General features: G+C 39.6%; 1 protein-coding gene across 1 annotated transcript; it reads left to right on the top strand.

Annotated features, from left to right (window-relative positions):
- The first annotated feature begins 3,765 nt into the window (after positions 1–3,765).
- znf281b (zinc finger protein 281b) lies at positions 3,766–13,245 on the top strand. The gene is made up of 7 exons (XM_059324052.1): positions 3,766–3,890; positions 6,450–6,974; positions 7,104–7,220; positions 7,391–7,514; positions 9,375–9,458; positions 9,579–9,697; positions 10,119–13,245. Exons 2-7 carry the CDS (start codon positions 6,522–6,524, stop codon positions 11,742–11,744), a joined length of 2,523 nt encoding a protein of 840 aa, XP_059180035.1. The 5' UTR covers positions 3,766–3,890; positions 6,450–6,521; the 3' UTR covers positions 11,745–13,245.
- The last annotated feature ends 1,805 nt before the right edge of the window (positions 13,246–15,050 follow it).

Here is a 15,050-nt window from a genome sequence, read left to right as displayed (position 1 = left end):
TTTTTGTATTACAACTTTCCTGAAATTGTATGTTTAAATATGCCAAAAATAAACACATAAATGTGCATTTGGGATGTTTTGTTTCCACTAGTCTGAAAGATGGCATGTTAGGGAAGCAAAAAAGGCCCAAATCACAGAATTGCAGTGGTTAAAAAAACAATGCTTTTGCCTGTTGTGTCTCCCATTAGCATGACTGTTTGTTGCCAAAAGCTATAATTTGAATACCGACTCATTGCTGTTCCCTTTATAGGGCTGAGTAGCTCCATATTGAGGGCAGAGATGTGCTCAACACTTTATCTGTTCTGTGTGTTTTTGCAGTAGTAAGATTGTATCATACCTCTGTGGATGCATGGTACTAGTCCAAGGGGAAAATCAAGTTTGAATGCATGGAACTTACAACAGCCCTGCTGTTTTAATTAACTGGAAATAAAGGAATATGAGGCTGATAGTGAGGAAAGAACGAGGGAGACATCCAATTGGACTGAGTCCCAGCAGGAAATGAGTTATTCAGTATTAGGAGTGAATGCAAAATAAATGGCAATGAAAACAAAATGGAAAAACACTTTTACTGGCTGAAATTTCTGGATTGGGAAATAATGACGATGGTGTTTTGTTTTTTGTTTTTTGTGAGAACAGAGGACAGGGGATGTGGGAACTGAACCGTGGTCACAAAGGAACAGATTGGCTACTCAAACGTCTGATATTTTTAACCTTCAAACAATAATAGGTGCATCAAGTGCTTTTTTTCAATTTCAACAGAAATATGATTCACCTAATAAACGTTCTGTCCATGACAGGTCTGTATACTTGTATACTTGCTCAATTTAGACTGGACCTAATGGGCAATTCAAATGTAATGTTTTTTTAATTATTTTATTTGATCACTTTAAGATCCCCGACAACACATGCCACAAACTTGTGATTGTCATTAATCTGATAACTAGCAATTACAAGTTGATAATAAAAACAACATGTGTTTATTGAGTTAACAATTGGGGATGAGGTGTTTTACTTTAAAAGGAGGGTTCACCACAAAATCAAATTCTTTTTTATCTTTCTCGTAGGGCTGTTTCCGTGTGAGTTGTCATTATCTGGTTCCATTATATTCATGAAAAGGCAGACATTGCAACTGTCAATATCTCCAACACTCACAATAAAATTATCAAACTGATAATTGGCTAAACGGGTAAGACAAAAAATATTTTTCACCTTGAGGTGGACTGTCTCTTTAAGACTATTTTTGCTCTTAACTCTTGGCAATAAAATGTGTGAAGTGTGCTATATTAAATACCAAATGAAAATGCATCAGAGGAGAAAGGAAAGCTCTCAAGGATTATTATGTAAGCAATCAAAATAACTAGTTCAACCGAGCCACAAATGTAACATTTAAAAGGAAAGGACACTCTCATCATAGTGAATCCATCAATCACTAACAGAGCATTTTCCAACCAATCTAAAGAATACAACAGTATTATAGCAAAAAGTGGATCCTAATTATCCCCAACATCGCAAGTTATTTATTAATATGCACAGTGGGAACATGATATAAAGGGGGAAAAATTAAGGTATAAGAACTAGATTTTGTCACTTGGACTGTAAGAAAATATTGATACACGTGAATATCATGATATTATATGTTGTGATGCTAATTAGATTCTAAAAAAACAAAATGCATTACATGCAAAGATTCATAGCAGACATACAAACAGCATAAAAAGTGATTGATTTATTTCATGCATATTGTGCTCTGTTTTTATGCTATGACAGTTTACCTATGACTTCAAAAAACACTATATCACCTTGCTTACAGTATTGCAATGTATGTATAATAATTATGATATTAAACTTTATTTGTTTAGCACCTTTCATACATGAAATGCAGCACCTTTTCTTGCTCTAAAGTCACTGACTAAAAGAGTCATACTCTCCTGACATACACAAATCCACAGACTGGTCTTGTATAATCAAAATTAATTCCACAATAATTCGACCCAGAAGGTATTCCCACAGATAAGACTCACAGGTTGCTCCATCTGCGCTGAATCACAGTATAAAACTGTCTCGGACCCTAACAGCACGACCCCACCAACTGCAAGTTAAACTCGGTTTTAAAATCTTAATGCAATCATTATAACATATAAAGTGTAAAACGAATAAATTAAATACATAAGATCACATAAAAGTGTAGCATGGTAGCATAAAATCAGTATTAAAAAGTGCAGCAGGGAGTAAGTGCTTAACATTAAACAGACATAAATTTAACATAAAAAGCATTAAATCGTAACGCTGTATCATGATTCGTATTATATCACGATATTCTTACCAATACACATCCCTATTTAACACAGGGACGTTCTGCAATGTGGAGCCACAACATGCAGAATCATCCTTTATTGATAATTACTACAGTAAAGCAAATTATATGATTGAATAGTAATCATACAAATTTCCTAAAACTAATTTCACAGTGAAACTGGGCTTTTAGGGCCCCTGGTGGTCTTAGGATTGTTACACCGCCTGGTAGATACTTCAGAGTGGTAGTTTTGTGTCGGCTGCACCAATACTGACTTTATTACGTCAGATCAGTAATCTGTCTCAGCAGATACCTTGAGATATCTGGAGTGAAAAGTTGGATTGGCGCATCCCTGATTTTGAGCTACCCCTTTTTTTAAAAAGCCTCTATATAGAGAAACAAAGAGCATGATTATTAGCGTATATGATGCAACACCCTATATGATACAGTCTTTAAATTTTGGGACAAAGATCAAATGTGTGGCTGTGATTGTATTGTTTTACATTGCATTTCATCTTATTTATCAGGACCCCCATTAGGTTCAAAATGCACATTTTGTTTTGTTGACATATTAAAGTCAAAGGTTTTTACAAGTTAAAGGTTTTATTCCTCCTAAATTACAAGAGGAAAGTGCGCCTTTGATTAATCAACAAAAACGTACACACAAAAAAACAATAACAGCATTCCACATGTTGCAGAATACACACCTGGAGTTTGTGCCATGGTCATTTTATTTGACCCGCTGTAAATGCAGAATAAGCAAAATGTTTGTATTTGAATTGGTGTTTTGAGATGATTTAAGAGAAAGAAATGTATATTTGTGTATAGTTTTTTTGTAGCCGCATCCATTTTATGATGTTTTATTTTTATAATAATCTGAGATTAGAGTACATTTTTGTGTAATATTGTTTGTATAATGTGTTTTTTGTATTTTGTGTGTGTGTGTGTGTGTGTGTGTGTTTGAAGTGTTTGAAGTGTTTTTATGTTTTTAGTGTGGTTTTATGTATTTTTATGTGTTTTTTGTGTGTCTTTTTCTTGTGTTCAAAATGTTGATCCAGTAAGTCAAAATGAAAGTAATAATCAGGTCATATAGGTGAGGTTGTGCTTAAAACAATGATACCAACACATCAATCATCAAGATTTTTAAGTGGTTTATACAGGCAGAATGAAAAGGAGTAGCCCCAAACTCTAAAGGGTTAATGAGAGTTTAGCATTATTAAATCTCTATAAAATAAAGTAAAATGAGGAGGGAGTTTGAGACGCTGCAAAGGGAGACATGTTAATGAAATGCACATGAAAGACAAAGCGTTGCACGACGCCATTTCTCTTTCCAATCTCAGTGTGTGCTCATGTTAATGTGTCCAGGGTGTTTACATTAGTGTAGTGCTGTCCACTAAAGGCTCTCTCTCAAACCTCGAGCAGCCTTCGCCCAAAGTCTCCTCTCACGACCCGTCCGCTGCACCCATAATTCCCCGCGCCAGGACAAGATGGACGAAAGCAGCGACCGCCGGAGAACAATGTTTTGGCAATAAAACCCCAAAGCGGCGAATACCGAGAGAATATAGGCACGATTGAAACCAACTGCGGTCATGTGTAGGTAAGTGGGAAACTAAGTGGACTTTTATATGTGGTGAATGCTTTGGCTTTGTCGAGATTTACGCGACGGAATTGTCTGGCTCGGCGCAAACGGGGGAGATGCACCGAGAGCCAGCATCATTGTTTCTCTTGCATGGGCCGTAATGCGGGTTTTCAGTCGGGGGCAGCTAGCAGCTAACTAGCTAGCTCATGGCAGCTTGATTGTTATAAACACAGCTGCCTCGAAAGCGCCTACAGTTTTATTTAGCTCGGCCACTTGATCTGAAGTCCACATGTGCCGCAGACGCCGAGGAATGTTTTGCTAGCAGAAATGCTCCAGTAAGCATGATCCGGTTGTGATTACAGCTAAAGTTAGCTAACAATAAATAGCGCCAGCCACACACATTTGATTTCAGAGCGTCATCAAAGCTTGGGAACTGGAGAATGAGCCATTTATGCCGCTGAACGCAAACTTGCTGTTTAATTTCACCTTATCCACTCTTTTTGTTTTTTCCTCGAAAAAGGCTCAATCAAATTGCTTTCCGTCATATATCTATATATATATATATATATTTACTGTTGTGCAGTATTGCACCCTTTTTTAATATCAAACAGCAATACAATGCACAGTTACAAAGAAGAAGAAACAAGTTACAGAAAGATAAAATAATGCAAAAATAAAATAGAAGTAAATAATATTTAAAAAATAAAATGGAAGAATTAAATGGATAAGAATGAAACAAATAAATAAATAAAATAAGCAGACGCAAGATTACATGTTAAAGACATTAAACGCAGTGCATATGTTGGTAGTCTTCACAACCGCCATTATCCGTCATGTAATAAACGTTTAAATAGCCAATATATGCGTCAAATCATGGATCCTGTTTTAGCCTTAGCTAGCTTGGTAGCCACACTAGGTAACAGGCTAAACGTTACATTGGTGTTAACGGGTCAAATGAGACATTTCTAGACTACATGTGTAGCTTATTTGACGCTACATAGCTCTGAATGTTGGTGTAACTTTATTTGAATGTCGGATCTTGGCGTTTAGGACGTCTTAGCCTATTGTTTTGATTGAGAACGTATAGGTGCGTTTGATTGTGTCTCATTGTGGCTAGCTTGCTATGCTAACTAGCTGGCTAACTATTATGCATCACAAAAGCTCATCCGCTTCAGTATGGCGTAGCCAAATGGTCGACTGCTGTAGACTAAACAATAAATTCTCGCTCTCAGTCTTCTGTGCTCGTTTCGATACACGTAACATTGCCGCTTAGTCACAGACTGCGCCTGCCCAATTTGACTGAAATGTCTGGCTGTATTTGACCTAAATATCGTTTGTTTTAGACAAGTGTAGTGAGCCGATTAATTTGCCAATATTGCAACCAATGCCCCCAGCATTTTCATTCCTATTGGCTTATTAGCTAAAGATGGCAAGCGGTGTAGTCCAGCATGCATCAAAGTGCGAAAACAATAGGGATGTCTGTCTAAAAGCTATCAAGCTACTGCACAGATTTTATTTTGGCCACAGTCCAAGACACATGTGGTCCTAAATGCCGCAAGCAGAACAATACGGGATGTGGATTGAATATTTCACAGCCAGCTTTGGATCTTTATCCCCTTATATTCAACCGAATTTATAGAGACGTTTCAGAGCTGAAACCTGTATTTTGATGGAGTGAAAAGCTCGACTATTTTTTTTACTTTGAAGTCATCCAGTCCTCATACAGCATAGATAATTGATGTAATTCATCCTCAATGTTTGTCTCTGGGGCTTTTTTAAACTAGATTACTGGACTACTTTGTGTGGTATTAAACACTGCACACATTGCTTGCTGCTTTAATTTATCTTTTTGTTAATTTTCTTTTAAATCTTTTGTTTGATGTATTATATAGACATGTAGGTTCTTCCATGATGGCTGACCTAATTCATTATATTTTGGGGTTTGATACTGTATTTAGTTGGTTGTAATGATAAGGTAACTTTTAAGTATTTATGGCATTCATATTGTAAGTGTTACAGTTTTTGCATTTTAAATAAGCTATGCCAAAAGTCTAGTGTTGTGATTGAGATAAAGTCATTTGTATGCAGTGGTTCTGTATTCACTTCTTACACACTTCTGATGCATATATTTCAATATATTATAAACCATATTTTTTATTTTACTGATAAATGTGTCAACCTGCTCTGCTGTATTTCAGAAAAGTTACACAAAGTGAGTTATTTTATTTAAGAGGTTTCCTGTGACTTTTTTCCTTGTGTGAATTAAATGTGTTTTTTACAAAGTATTTAAAAAGGTTTCCAGTTACTGTACCCAGTGCTTCCGTTAGGTAAAGCCTAATAAATCCTATTAAGTAATTAATGGGTGACAGAGGAAAATCAGAACATTGTAGCACATGCAGTATACACTGTTAAGGCTATGTAGGGGTGACTTCATTTAGTTAACTGGCAACACTCATAAGAGAATAGATCTGAGATGTACAACAAACAATGTGACAATTACTTTGAATTGTATACCTAATTATGACTGAAATAAGCAATACTTAACACAAATCTTTTTTTATCTGCCTTCTCTTTCAGGATATTCCTTTCCTGCATTCCTCTTTAGATTTATTGGCCTCCTTCTTCCCTGCACAAAGCAAAACCACCACCATGAGTATTATCCAAGACAAATTAGGCAATGAGTTTTTGCGTAACGGTGGCATGGATCCCAACTTTGCACCAGGTATGCTTATGTTTAGCCACCTGCCACCTGTCACCAGCTTTACACGGCTGGCCTCCCAGTCCGTTATGGGCGAGCTTCCTCAGGAGATGATCCTGAAGAAAGAGCGCGATTCGCCCCCAGAACACCAGGGCGCCAATGCTGTGAACACAGGGGGCTTCCTCCACAGCATGGGCATTAAACAGGAGCGGCTAAGTGAGCTGGATTACCGTATGCCCCTTTATGGCGGGGGCGGAGGAGTATCGTTGAACTGTGCTGGAGGGGGCGCGGGGAAGAGTGGTACGGACATGCCGGACATGTCTTTCGGCAACCACCACCAAAATCACCAGAACATGCTACTGCATGACCTCAGCCTGAGCAATGTCCGTTCCCTTGGAGAACCGGTGAGTTATGAACGTTGGTCCAAGTGGTGTAGTGTTCATATGTAGTTGACCTTTTATACATTTGTTTTCTCTTGTATTAGTGATATGTCTCTATTTGCCATGTTTCAAACTTATCTTATTGATTGTCAGCAAATGCCTGGAAGACCGGGTAAAGAGCCAAAAGAGTCCTCAGGTAGAAGAGGTCGGAGGAGCAATGGGGACGGGCAGGGAGGCAAAGCACGAAGGAAACGTAACGATGCTGCAAAGGTAAATCACTTTTCTGATCCCCTCAACCCTTTCACTACACCAGAAAAATATATTGTCTTTGGCTGAAAAATATCTGCAATTTGTATGTGCTGCGCTAACAAACCAAAAAAAAAACATGGTGTGGAAAAGTCAACAGTATTGTTCTTGTACTCATGGTTTTCTCCTTGTAGGCCATGATGTTGGATGCAGATGGAGCCTGCCTGTCCCCCAACTCAAAACCACATATCTGTGAGCACTGTAATGCTGCTTTCCGCAGCTCCTACCACTTGCGCAGGCATGTGCTCATACACACAGGTGAGAGATTTTCACTGTTTGTCAGTGCTTTACCTTTTTTTAAGTTAAAATATGTTTTAACCTGCTTCATGCACGACTCCTTTCACAAATGCAGCATTGCAGACATTGCTTATTTGATGGCTTAAGCTGAAAAAAGGTGATGTAAGATGCACACAGGACAGAAGATGCAGCTGCAGAAAGCAGTGTCTGCTCTCTCTCTGCTACATGATAGTTTGTGTCAAACTAATGTACCTAACAAATCAAATTTTAATAAAGATTTTCGTAACTTATTTTGAATATAGAGCTCCAGATCCATTTGCATGGAATCTGGTGTAATGCTATGTTGTCAAGGTGGCACAAAAACACAATTTCCCTCTAATGAACACGGCACTCTCAGAACAAATTTAATTTCAAATTGCACTCTTCACTACCCTCCACTCTTGCTAATCTCCCCCTCACCATACGTGCTTGGAGCCTTTCTTGAAACCAGACAATCGCTGAAGCCAGGCATGACTCAGTGGTTACTCATGTATTTCTGGATGTCTTAGTCATTTGCTTTGCTGGGAATTCCTCATTTGGCTCATTGAACATGAACTCGTAAATGATTTAAAAGAAAACGCAACTTGTTTTTTTACAACCTCCTGTTTATTTTAAATGATTTCCCTTGTTTTCTCCTGTGACTTCATCTGACAAAAAGCTGTCTAGACTTTTCACATGATCATTTAGACATGGGAAATGAGGTGTTGTGTGAAAATATTTTCCTGTTAAGCGGCGCTGTGCCATTTATGCACAGTTTCTACAGTGTATGTTAACCCTTTGAACCATAAACAGCTTCAGGGTGATTTTGGTTTCTGTCACATTGGAAACAGCACAAGCATGTCTAGGAAATGGGAGAAGTCAATAGTGTATTTTGTTCTGTAGAACAGTCATAATGCATTAAAAAACTGTAGTTTAATTCCCTATATTTATTCCTTTTACAACAATTGAAATGAAATGGAATCTATATTTACAATATACACGTGACTGGTTAAACAGAGTCATTCATGGCTTCTCAGTTCAGTGTGGAGCACAGACTTTAAAAGTTTTTGTAATGCAAATTTATCAAAAATTTGTTTTTGATCAATTGTATTTAAATATCATTGTCTTTTAATTGCGGACAGAAGCCCTTCTCAAACACAGTTTGTTAAAAAAAAATAAAAAAATCTGACACTTATTTCTGCTGTTATGCTCTCTGACTATGATAAATTATGTAATTTTTTTAATTGTCAACAAAACAAAACATGCCTTTCAAACCTGCCAGCTGGTTGTGAGGTTCAGAGGGTTAATACATTGTTCAGTGTCATACAAAGTCTTGAAAGTTTGGAACTGTTGAATTTAAATATAAATAATAACTTCACAAATAATACAAATAACTGTTGAATTTAAATATACCGCCTGAAAAGTGATGCTTGATTCCATACTTAATCTGATTTTCTATGTACACAATAACTCCTGGAAACCAAAAATCTGTTAATATTGAAAGGGATTCAACCAGTCATGATATTTGTCTCCTGGAATCTCACACCAGATGCAGAGCGGACTGGAGCTAGGTTGACTTATATGGGCACTGAAAGGATGCAGTTGCATTTATAGTATGATTTAGATATGATGATAAAAGCTTTGAGGGACTTTTTTTGGTTTTGGTATCTGAAATCGGGCAATGGTGTGATCCAAGGCTTGCTGAGGCCGGAGCCCACATCTTATTTGATCTATAATTATGCACCAGGTTTTTGATAAAATTCCACATCTTCATGTGTCATTGTGGCCTTTATGGTAAACACACTCACGTGACTGGCTTGGAATTAATGTGGTGTGCGGTTGGTTGTACTCTTGATCGCACAGGTGAGAGGCCTTTCCGGTGTAGTCAGTGTAACATGAGCTTCATCCAGAAGTATCTGCTCCAGCGGCACGAGAAGATCCACAGTGGTGAGTTTGGACATAAAATATACTAAAGTGTTTTGGAATGAATGCCTTCACTTGGCACCTTTTATCAGGTTACATAAATGTTGCTGGTGTGACACAAAGCACTGTCATTTATCTTTGCAGGAGAGAAGCCTTTTAGCTGTGACCAGTGTAACATGCGCTTTATCCAGAAGTACCATATGGAGCGACACAAAAGGACACACAGTGGCGAGAAGCCATATCGCTGCGATACCTGCCAACAAGTAGGTCATATGTAGTCTGTTTGCAAAGTAGCTTACCACTGGTTTGTCTTTTAATTTGATGTGTTTTACCAGTAGGCTTTGTATATACTTTTAATGTTTTTTTTTAAATAATCCTCTACTGAATAGTGTGCATGTATACGTGCATAATTATTAGCATGTGGGCAAATTTAAATTCTGTCTTTCTGTACTTCCCACACTTAAATCCCTTATAAAGCCCTGTCTCAATGGGATTAGTCGTGTCAGAAGAGGTCAGGGAATCTAATGATCCGTCTTGAAATTCAGTGGTATCTCTGCAGTATATTTTCTGTTTTTAGAAAAGGAAAATATTATATAATATTTAGAACTGTTTATCTCTATCTGTTGAAAACTGAGCTTATATTTCTCTCTTTTACTCATTTGTTTCCCCTCTGTCCACTTTTAGTTTTTCTCAAGAACAGACCGGTTACTGAAGCACAAACGGACTTGTGGAGAAGCCATAAAGAAGGGCCTGGACCCAAGCATGCTGGAGCTCAGCGAGGCGGAGCTAGGCCAGGGCAGCTATTCACTCACTCAGGGAAACTCTACCACCTCCGGACGCAAGAGGGCCAAGTCCAAAAACGGTGAGGGCGGTGAGCGCAAGAGGAAGAAGAATGCCTCAGCATCAGCAGCTTCGTCCTCTGGGGGGATGGCCCGTGACCTGGGCCTTCAGGACTTCAGCATGGAGCACCCCTCAGGCTCTGGCCCCAACATGCAGGGACGTACTCCGAAATTGGTCTTTAAGAAAGCTGGCCGCAAGGGACTGGACAAGGGCCTCCTCTCTCTGGAAGACAGTATTGATGGACAAAAACGGTTGGACCAGAAGCCTGGCTCCATGGATCATGTGGAGGTTTCTGGTCTTGATAACATGGGTCTCCTCCAGGGAGCCGGAGGCAACAAGCAGGGGCCTACCACCAGCAGCAACTACGATGATGCAATGCAGTTTGTGAAAAAGCGGCGCTACCTCCATGCAGTTAACAATGACTATGGAGCCGGCTCACTGCACATGGCATCCCAGGGCAGTGGTGTGATCCAGGGCTCGCTGGGGCCGGAGCCCACTCTGGCCATGCTGGACTCTTCGCCTTTGGAACTCAAGCACGACAAGTCGGGCATTCCGGACGAGGTACTGCAAAGCTTGCTAGACCATTACAGCCATAAGCCAGAGGGGACACACCACCACCACGACGTGACTTTCGACCTGTCAGACCACCCACACCACGTAGACCTCCAGCCTGCAGCGCCCGTTACCCCTGAGCTGGAGGATGATTCTCCCAACGGTGGTGACAAGACAGCAGTGATGAGCGAGTACTCGAAGTTCCTCCTGCAGGCCCTGGAGCGTACCAGCCACAGTGGACCCTTCCCCAGTCTTGGCCCAACAGGGCCTTTCCCACTCATGTCCAGCAGCTCCAGTCCCACAGGGCCCTTGTTCTCAGACAAACACGTATACGCCACATCCCCGCTTGATTGTGGCTACCCGCCTGCTGTCTCCTCCCCACTCCCCATCGTCGCTCCTTCATCAAACTCCTCCTCATCCTCCTCCAAGTCCCACTATGGCATGCTTGTGGGCTCCCCCTCCCAGGCAGGCTACCACCTCAGCTTGGAACCTACCAGCCACCAGCAGCTGACTCCATCTCAGGAGCTGACCGAGCAGTTGGAGAAGCAGCACTCCCCCGGCACCTTCAACCTACCTCCCCAGGACCTGACTGTCTCGGCAGAGGGCTCCAAGGGGCAGCAGCCCAAGGCCGGAGGGAGCGCTGCACCCACCAACGGCTCCAGCTACCCAGACCTGTCCCCACTGAACCCCCCTAAAGAAACCACGTACCAGATCGAGAACTTCGCCCAGGCCTTTGGCTCCCAGTTCAAGTCAGGGCGGCGGACCCCTCTGAGCTATGGCAGTGATCCTGGGGCAGAGGTCGACCACCGAATACGGACTCCAGTGTCAGAATTCTCAGGGTATACCAGTTTGTTAGCTGACGTCAGTGAGCCAGTGAGTACAGGATCAAAAACCCAGACAAGCCAAAGTTTCAGATAAGGGTCAAACGAGGTGAATCCAGACGGGGGCTGTTCTGTTACTGTCCATACAGTCCCTATACCCATCCTAATTTTGTTCTTGTAGCAAAGTTTTGTTTTTTAAACACTGCCATTAAATGTTAATACAAAATGACCAGGGAGGGTCTTTCATGGCCTCAAATGCAATTTTTTAAAATATTCTCATTTTTATTATGTATTTAGTCGCTTAATTTTTGTTTATGAGTAGTGATTTTGATATGAACGTACCGTAGATTTAAATGTAATTTAAAACATTTAGAGGGTAGCTATAAACTTGCTTGATTTTTTTTTTTCTTTTTCTGAACCCTTGTGTTTTACCAATCATCATACCATTGTAAAGTAATAATGAATAATGTCGATAATTTCAATGATAACATTTGTGGCAGGGAAAGGCCCAGAATTCAAATGGCAAAAAAGTATATATTGTCTGTTACAAGAAACATATTAACTCAGGAAAATAGGCAAAATTGTGTAATAAGACTTTGTATTATGAGATGCAATTAGCACAGTTTTTACAGGTGTACTTTGAGACTACAAAGCTTTGATTTTGTTTTTGTGTTTTTTAACTCGCCAGAACAACAAATTACAATACATGATCATGTTTGGTTTCTACTGCGTGTAGCTTTGTTGAGATTATGGTACTGTTGTGTCAATGTGAAGACATCCACATTTCTTATGAGAGCCACATGTGTACACGAGGTAGTATAAATTGTAGTGGAGTTCAGCACACAGCATGTTCTGAAGCGAGGAGGATGATCGATCATGCTCTGTCGGCCTAAAGCGTCAGTCGATGGAGCCTGTCGAAACACACACTCCTCTGGTTGTGTTCACCAGTGGCCAGTAGAGAAGACGCAGCTTAGACACAATTTAACCCGTTGCTGTTTACAGCTGTCTCGGAAAGCAATGAACATCAATCTGTGATCTTTTCATCATGCTGTTGCTGAAGTGATCTCTATTTTTAAAAACCGGTCACCACTTTTCTGCTCCACTCCTTGCTGTTCCTTTTTGTGTCAATGAAATCAAACAAGCACTTTTTTTAAACAAATCATCATTGAAAGCAACAACAACCCATTCAATTTGCATATGTGATACGTGATTATTATGCTAATGATTATTAATATTATTTTAAGAGGAGAAAACTGTGAACGGGGGTTTGGGAGGAAGGGAGGGAGGGAGGGATGATGGGTGGGTGAGTGGGAGGGAGGGAGGAAAGGGAGGGCTGGATCATTGTTCTATGGGGTTTGATAGGGGTTGACTAGGCATGACCATGGGCATCTAAATGTATTTTATTGCTTTTTCTCAAGGGTAGAAGAGAGGGGAGGGAGGATTTTTTTTTTTTTTCTTACGGTTTGTCGGGTGATGTTGTAAAAAGATGATTTGCCATAATTTTGTTATACAATATTTTGAGAGTACCTCTTTGTATTTAAGTGTTTTGAGAGACGGGCTGACATGCTGGAACCCTTATATTTTTGAACCCATGGGTATGTTGGATGTATACCCAAACCCTTTTATTTATTCTCCACTAGCCACAACAGAACTCAGTAGCAGATATTTTTGGCAAGCAATCACCGCCGGACCTGCACCGCCACCCCACCTCCCCTTTCCCTCTACTTTTTTTTAAATGATTTTTTAAAAAATCCAACTGTTGTAGTTATTGCAAGAAACTGCTTAAAAAATACATCTAAGAGACAGACAAGTTGTACCCAGCTCCCCTCCCGAAAAAATGCAGCCCTGCACTCACAAGAATAAACAATGGCCTTCTTTGTCTTCCGTGGCTAAAGCCATTCTATCCCGGCAGCCAGGGTTGATATTTAATTTAGTTGATTTCCTGTGAGCCGAACCCCCCCTTTCCCTTTCCTATGTCTGTGAGCTCCACAGCCAAGAGACTTTGAAGCTGCTCAGATCACAGGGAACAAAGACTGACTGACCAGCCACCTCACTCCAAACACACACTATGCTTTTAAAGGAGAGAAAAAGAGTGGGTGAGAGACGGAGAAAAAAAAGACAATAAGATTGACCTAAATATACCTCATATCACTAAAGCGTAAGAAAGCAGGGACACGCGTTTCATGTATGTAGTGGAAATATTTGTAGTATAGGTTCGACATATTGTATAATCATTTAACACTGCCTGTGTTTACAATTATAGAGCAAATGACTCGTCAAAATGCAAATGTATTTCTTTTTTTTTCTGTAAAAACATCCACGCCAAGCAGTGTTGCATTCTAGATGCCTCATAGAACATTCATTTTTCTCATGTTATATCCCTTATTTTTGTTACTTGCCATAATGTGTTTTGATATGATCTCTAGAAGGATATTGTTTACAAAAATGTACAAAAACACTAAAAATGTGTGTTCTCAATTTTTTTTTGAGTTTTTCTCCAGTATGCATGATAAAGACATTTTTGTATGGCTTTTTTTCTGACTGTCACCTCAATACCAAATTTTGTAGCAGAAGCCTCCCCATCCCTTTGTCTTATTTGTTCTAGACCCCTTGTGATATGATTTCCCAGGCTGTACCTGTTATTGAGATGATGAACGGATTAGAGAAGCCAATAAAAACCTTTTGTTACAAAAAGTACACAGTGTGTGTGAAGTTTTTTTGTTTGTTATTGTTCTCTACAAAAGCATTGATTGTCCAACACTAAAACATACTCGGTATTGTATATTATCATACAAGAACTGCTACATTAATCAGAAAAAATAGCTTGCATTGTTGGGTGATACAAGTTGAATGTAATTAAGCTGGAATGGACTTTTTATATTCTTCTTCTTCACGTGTGCCCTAGCAATAACAGGAGGCAGACTGTAAAGTCGGTAATATATGAAGAGAATATGGATTTAAAAAGCACAAACTCTTAAGGATTAAGATTAAGAGTCTTAATATGTCATATTTGGTTAATTTTAGCATTTAATTTAGCAGGATGGAGTTAGCAACATGACTCAGTTAACAAGTTGACTGTACTGTTTAACAAATATATTTCAGATTTCAGAAAGGTTTTTATATTTATTGATATTTCACTGTGACAGGGTGGACATGTTAAGCTTGACAACATTCAGCTACACACAATGTGATGAAAATTACAAAATATTTGTAAATGTTTATTCTGCAACTACCCATTCTGCCAGCCTCCATTAGAGAAAGACAAATTGACGGGGAAAATGTCACTGAGAGCATCACAGGGTTTCTAAATGGGGCAGTTTCCCAATAATGACAGGGTGGACTGCAATTTCAGGGACATGAAAAATGTTTGATATGATTATGAAAATAGAATATATATGATCAA

The sequence above is a fragment of the Centropristis striata genome, chromosome 21 (assembly GCF_030273125.1).
Source record: "Centropristis striata isolate RG_2023a ecotype Rhode Island chromosome 21, C.striata_1.0, whole genome shotgun sequence".
Lineage (NCBI taxonomy): Eukaryota > Metazoa > Chordata > Actinopteri > Perciformes > Serranidae > Centropristis > Centropristis striata.
This window is presented reverse-complemented; position numbering and strand designations above follow the sequence as displayed.

Bases quoted from the DNA above. Each gene is read 5' to 3' on its own strand.
- znf281b (XM_059324052.1), top strand. From the start codon at position 6,522: ATGAGTATTATCCAAGACAAATTAGGCAATGAGTTTTTGCGTAACGGT. The intron at 7,221-7,390 runs GTAAATCACTTT...TTCTCCTTGTAG, and splicing joins AACGTAACGATGCTGCAAAG to GCCATGATGTTGGATGCAGA. The intron at 7,515-9,374 runs GTGAGAGATTTT...TTGATCGCACAG, and splicing joins GCATGTGCTCATACACACAG to GTGAGAGGCCTTTCCGGTGT.